The following is a 6,603-nucleotide window of genomic DNA, read 5'->3' on the forward strand; positions in this document are numbered from 1 at the left end:
GAGGGGTCAGGTTGAAGGGTGGAAGGAAGGGGAGAAGGGTGGGAGGAGGGAGGAGGGGGAGGGAAATGGGAGGCTGGGAGGAGGCGGAAACTTGTTTTTTTTCCTTTTCTCAATAAAAAAAAAAGGATTATGTACAAAAGCCTAGAAAAGACTACTAATTCAATGACAGAAAGCAGCCATTGGTAACCTGGAGTAGGCGAGAAGGGTGGGATTGCCTTACAAAGCACACAATGACAGAAGCGGTGACAGGTCTAGAGTCTCAGTGACCGAGGTGCTGGCTTCTCCCTACACCACACATGTCCATAGGCAAAGCTCAAAAACTAAAGGCACTTTAGAACCAAACACAGTCTCTAGCATTTGCATTATACATTCTAATATTTGATCTGAAAGTCACACCTCTGCCCCCAGCCTGTACAATCTGACCCAGAATACCCTGTCTGTGTCCAGTTGCTTTCTGCTGTGCTCCAAAACCAGGATGTGTGTGAAAGGAACAGATAAAGTTTGAAAAAAAGTAATAAAAAAATTACACAAAAGACAGAAGGAAAAACAGCTAAAACCAAGAAAACACTACCAAAAATGCTTACTTCAAACCATTAAAGGAAAAAGGATGCTCCAGATTGAATCAAGCCACCAAACACGGTTTCTGCTGTGTTGGAGAAGTTCTCCAGGTAGACATAAAGTGAAAGAGGAGGACAAGCAGAGACTTAGTGACACGAAGGCCTATGTGTGCCCCAAGGGACAGGCTAAGTGCCCTGGTAGAAGATAAGTCTTAGGAATCACAGCAAGGCAGCAGCCATTTCTCTGTATATAAGAGAGCCACTGGGAGAAATCACAGTGAGGGAAGACCAGAGCTCTGAAGAAGAGCCACCATGTGGCAGGTTCTTAATATCTATTAATAGTGAAAGTGGGACATGTCATCTCACCTCTGTGCCCATGACACAAGGTGCCTCCCTGCAGTGTCTACGGATACATCATGCCTAAGAAGTACCAAGTAGGAACATACCAGCAATACATCCTGATTACTGCACAATACAAGCAGCAGTTAGTAACCATGTCAGAACACATCTTAGCCCCAGAATTTCCATAGCTACCTCACATGTGGAAGAGAGGAACCATCCTGAGGCTAAGAAACTGCAAACATGACAATTCTCACTGAAGTTCAGTGCCTCAAATGCAGTGCCCCAGTCAGCAGACTCAGAACAGAGAAGTCAGGCAGGTGACCTGGAAGGTGGAGTAAAATGAGAAGGAAGGACGAAGCCAGGCAGGAGTAAGTGACCTAGTAAACAGTAGGCAGCAGGCTACGTACATGCAAAGGACGGCTAGAAAATGAGACTATCCAAGTTAAGAAAAGATCACAAAGAAAATCACTACACAGAGAAATCAAAAGCAGCAAACAACTCTGTGAGCAGACAGGACCAAAGCCTTGGATGGGAACGAGTACAGAGGCCACTGAGGCCCCAGTGTTGCCTTCCAGGAACCAGGGAACCCAATGGTGTGAGATAGTCAGGACACTGGATGACATTCACCCACTGTAAGAACTCTTGTGGTCTCCACAGATACTGTAATCCTCTGGAACTCTCATTTGCAGGGAGCTAGGAAAACTCTTGATGGCAATGAGTAGGCATTTACTCACCATGACAGGTAAGGGAACAACTTGCTTAGTGCATGTACTAGTCCATGGGAGCTCGAGTGAGGATATACTGCCGTCACCAAGATCAGCTAGATGCTGCAGGGCCAGGCAGCCTCAAGAAAGAAATTGAGAGCTGGTAGAGAACAGCACTAAAATCACTATGTATAGATGACAGAATCAAGTACTTGGAAAATCTAATGACAAAATGACTGAAAACTAGTATGAGTGACAAGAGAGTTCACACTGCACACAGAAGTCAGGGAGGAAAGAGACTGCTTGTAACAGCCACATAGACGGCACCAGTGTGGTGCTAACACAGGAGCAAAGCCCAGATAGGACAGAAAGACAAGCTCAGCAGCTTTCCCCAAGCTGACAAGTGAGGCAGACCGGGGGTTGAGAAGGGTGGCCAGGTGATACTAATGTGGACACGGGACATAAGCAAACACTGAGGGGAAGCACAAAGGACATCACACTTGCCTGGCATGGCACAATATGTTAGCACAGTGCCAGCACGATGGGCAGAGAGCACAGCCGAGCAATCAGAGGGATGCCCGGAGTAGCTTCACCAGACTACGTCCCAAGGAAGGAAACAGACATATATACCTTTATTCTGAACAGCCCAGAAAAGAACTATCTAGCAACACAAACGGTTACAGCAGTTCTGAAAAGTCCACACGGAGATATGTGTTCAACAGGGGCAGACAGCACAGGGGCATTAGTAAGACCCATGGCCTTACAAACAGCTCAAACGGCCAGCAGGGCTCCCAGTGCCAAACATGCAGGGCTGTGGACAGATGGAGAAGACAGGAGAAGAGTGTCCTGGCAGTAACTTGATTTGCGATTCTGTGCTTCAGTGCAGGGAATGACAAGCAGACTGGGGTGGGGTCAAGTACCAGTGAGTAGGGCAGGTCAGGGCTGCTGGCCTAGGGCCCTCAAGGCCCTTAATGGCAGGGAGGACTCACCATCCTTTGACAAGTTGGCAAGAGCCCCTTTTGCCTTTGGCCGGCTGTTTTCTAGCTCAATTTCAATAGCATCCTGGTAACTGGATATTTCACCTAGAGTAACAAGTTAAGAGCAAAAAATAAGCACAGTGATTTTCTACCAAAAAAGAGCACACGTGTAAGAACTGGTTAGTTACCTTCGACTTCTTCTAGCTTTTTTGACAGGACCTGTTCCAGCTGAAAGACAAAGGGGTCTTTGGTAAAGAGTCAAAGCCCAAGGCCTCATTGTTGACAAGGCTGGGTGGTGGTCAGAATGGAGCTGTAGACCTGCCCTCTCCTTTTGAACAGGCATATAGGTATTTAGAAAGCCATTTAGGTATTTAGAAGCAGTATTTAGAAAGCCAACTTGACCAGAAGGCTCAGGTCTGTCCAATGTGCAGAATGTATCCTTGAGTTACCCAAAACTCAGCTGCAACCCAGCTCTGACCCTCTGACCTCCCTGCTGACTGCAGTCCTAGTATGAGCACAGTCACAAGCTCAGCAATAATGAAAGGAAGTCTGGCTACAGTGGTGGCTGCCTTAGAGGACAATAAACCAGAAACAAAGCTTGGCTGTGGGGACAGGCTCAATGGGCCAAGAATGAAAAGCTCATCATGAGCCCCAATGTGCTTGGAGGCTCTACACATCCCTAAGACTCATTCTCAAGGCCCAAGAAGACCAAGTTAGCAGCCCGGAGAGTCCAACAGATATGGGAATGTTAGAGAGCAAATCTTCCTAAAAAGCTCAAGTGCAATGGGTATGGAGCCACCTGCTTCATGCGCAGCTTCCTCTGTCCAGCTGTGTACGAAGGAGGGTCACATTCCTCTTCCAGGTCAATCTTCATAAACTCATCAATGGTGAGCTGACTAGTTGGAGTGTCTTCAAATTCTGTGAGCCTAAGACAGAAAAGCAGAGAAAAGCCCATGGCACTCTCGCTCCTTCCACGTGCCCACCCCGGTTCTGGTGGAAGAGTCTCCAAGGAAGGAGGCCTACCCACCCATCAGCAGAGCACGACTCTTCCGGGAAGCCAGCACAGTTTAAATCTTACCAACTTTTCTGCATTTCTTTAAACTAAAAATGTTTAGTTCATTTACGTGGGGAGGGTGCTCATGTACACAAGCATGCATATATGCCACAACACACAAGTGGAGGTCAGGGGACAACTTGTGGGCTCAATTCTCTCCTACTATGTGGGTCCTGGGGACTGAACTCAGGATGTCAGCTTTGGCAGCAAAGGCAATGCCCTGACTTGCTGTGCCATCTTGATCTCTCCATCTTCAGGCCTCACCTCCAAGTACCGAGTATGAGCACATACTGTTGGCTAACATTTGTTTACTTTCTTTTTTGTGTTTTTTTTTTTAAACAATGAGTCTCAAGTAGCCCAGGCTGGCTTTGAATTGAACTCTTGATCCTTCTGTCTCGAGGTACCTAGAGCAGGAGTTATAGATGTGCTTGGCTACATTTTTATTTTATTTTTTGTTTGTTTATTTTTTGAGGCAGGGCTTTTATTTGTGTGTAGCTCTGGCTGTCCTGGAACTCTCTATATATACCATGCTGTCCTCAAATTCAGAGATACCTGCCTCTGCCTCCCAAGTGCTGGGATAAAAGGCATTCACTTACAATTTTTTAACATAACTTTTTATTGATTCTTTGGAAATTTCACATCATGCATCCCAACTCCACTTATTTCTCAGTCCCTCCATATCTGTCCCTCATCCCCGCAGCATCCCCCCCCCAAAGAAAATTTTAAAAATTAAAACCAAATCAAACAAACAAAAGCCCACTTTGTTCCTTCATCTTTCCCGACTCTTCAGCACCTCTTCATTCATCTCGGTGGCACTGGAAGCTATGGTGTGTCACACCACAAACCCTTTTGTCACTCAGCTTTACTTGCAAATGTTCATTGCAATGAGTTGTTGGTCTGACTAGGGCCTCTGGCTCCTGGTACACAATCAATACTGGACTCTTGCAAAATTCCTCTCTGATACCCTACTGTTGCCTCAAGTCATGGAGATCTTGCAACTATGCTCACACAGGACCAGTCCCTTCACACACTCTGGCAGGTCATAGACGGAGTAGATGTTGAGGTAGTCAACTCAAAGCCCTGGCTGTAGGTCTGGGTGCTAGCTGATTTGGTTAGCCTGGGCTGCTGGTACCTCCCCCATTGCCTTAGGTAAGGTGAAGTCAGCTTTTCTATGGCCACACCACTAGGGCTAGCTCTCCTACAACCGTGGTGGGGAGTGGGGCCATCTCTCACAAGTGTGGGACCAGCTCTCCCATGAGGGATGGGGACAGTTCTTCTGTTATAGTGGCCAGCAAGAGGCAGGACCATCTCTCCCAGAGCCAGTGAAGGGTGATGTCACTCAATTTTTAATAAAATAATAAAATAAAATCAGCTTAACAAGATGGATCAACACTTAAGATATTAGCTGCCGAGTCTGATGATGTGATTTGAGCCCTGGCACCCCCACAGAAGGACAAATAGTTCTGTCAGTTTGTCTTCTGACCTCCACATGAATATGCACACATACACATTATATTTTTTTAAAATATTTATTTATTTATTATGTATACAATATTCTTACTGTGTGAAGGCCAGAAGAGGGTACCAGACTTCATTACAGATGTTGTGAGCCACCATGTGGTTGCTGGGAATTGAGTTCAGGACCTTTGGAAGAGTAGGCAATGCTCTTAACCGCTGAGCCATCTCTCCAGCCCATACACACTACATTTTTAAAATGTTTTAACTAAAAAAAAAAAAAAAAGAGGCTGGGTGTGGCACAAGCCTTTATCTTAGCAGTTGGGAAGCTGAGACATAAGGATCTCTGTGAGTTCCAGGTAGGCCGGATTACAAAGAGAGAGACCTGTCTTAGAAAAAAAAAAATATGTGAGCCTGGCTCAGCATATAAAATTGCTACGGCCAAGTCTGATGACTTGAGTTCAATCCCTAGGAACAACCTAGTAGAAGGGGAGAACTGACCTCTCCCACATTGTCCTCTTATCATTGTGTGCAGTGGCATATGTGTACATGCATGTGCACACATACACACAAATAAATAAATGTAATAACTTTTAAAAAGTAATTTTAAAGGTATTAGAGGCAAAATACTTAAAAATGATTTTTCAATTTGCTTCCAGCAGATGCTCTCAGCAGAAATGGTCAACAAGTATTGAAATCTGTGATATGTATATCAGCAATGACAAGCTTCCTAGCAATTCCTTGGCATGTTCATCTTGCTCAGGTTATCCACATGAGCTGGAAGCAAACTGTTGGAAAGCTGTGCAGAGTCTGTGGCCCATGACAGATATGGTGAGGTTTAACTAACTCTAGCAAGAAGTCACGCAGGCGGGGGCTGGAGAGATGGCTCAGCGGTTAAGAGCATTGCCTGCTCTTCCAAAGGTCCTGAGTTCAATTCCCAGCAACCACATGGTGGCTCACAACCATCTGTAATGAGGTCTGGTACCCTCTTCTGACCTTCACGCAAAAAGAATATTGTATACATAATAAATAAATATTAAAAAAAAAGTCACGCAGGCTCTCAAAGCCCAGAATGAAACAAACCAAATGGGAAGAGTAAGCCTCTAGTGCTTCCAAAGCAGCTCTAATCAGTGGGATGGGAAGCCTCTTTAATTACAGCCTACTAATCTCAGGAGACATTAGGATGGGAAGCTGGATACTTCCAAAGGGCAGAGTAACCCAGGCAGTAGCAGCTCCGATACAGAGATGGGGGCAGTAGCCATCACACTGTGAACTAGAATGCTTACCTCTTCCGTAGTGTGGACTCACATACTTTGACCACACTGATGACTTCTTTGACGGTTCTCCGGAAGTCATGCATTCTGGCTGCAACCAAAAGTGCTAGGAAAGAAACGAGATCACCAGAAAACTCACACAGACACGAAAGCAAACAAAATTCTCCCTAAATTCTGAACAACTGTGAGTGGGACACGTGTTTGCCTTCTCTAAACAGACCTGTGATGCAGACACTCTAT

The 6,603-nt window shown here is 45.6% G+C and overlaps 1 protein-coding gene across 4 annotated transcripts in view; it reads right to left on the reverse strand.

Annotated features, from left to right (window-relative positions):
* The window catches only part of Brf1 (BRF1, RNA polymerase III transcription initiation factor subunit), a 52,043-nt gene that overhangs the window by 13,374 nt on the left and 32,066 nt on the right, over nt 1-6,603 (reverse strand). For all 4 annotated transcript variants that reach the window (XM_013346251.2, XM_026781513.1, XM_026781511.1 and 1 more), the window contains 4 exons: nt 6,376-6,469; nt 3,380-3,506; nt 2,769-2,808; nt 2,593-2,685 (listed from right to left, as the gene is read on the reverse strand). In XM_013346251.2, the coding sequence (XP_013201705.1) occupies nt 2,593-2,685; nt 2,769-2,808; nt 3,380-3,506; nt 6,376-6,469 (354 nt within the window). The remainder of the gene's footprint in view (nt 1-2,592; nt 2,686-2,768; nt 2,809-3,379; nt 3,507-6,375; nt 6,470-6,603) is intronic.

This window comes from Microtus ochrogaster, chromosome 1 (genome assembly GCF_000317375.1).
Source record: "Microtus ochrogaster isolate Prairie Vole_2 chromosome 1, MicOch1.0, whole genome shotgun sequence".
Classification (NCBI taxonomy): domain Eukaryota; kingdom Metazoa; phylum Chordata; class Mammalia; order Rodentia; family Cricetidae; genus Microtus; species Microtus ochrogaster.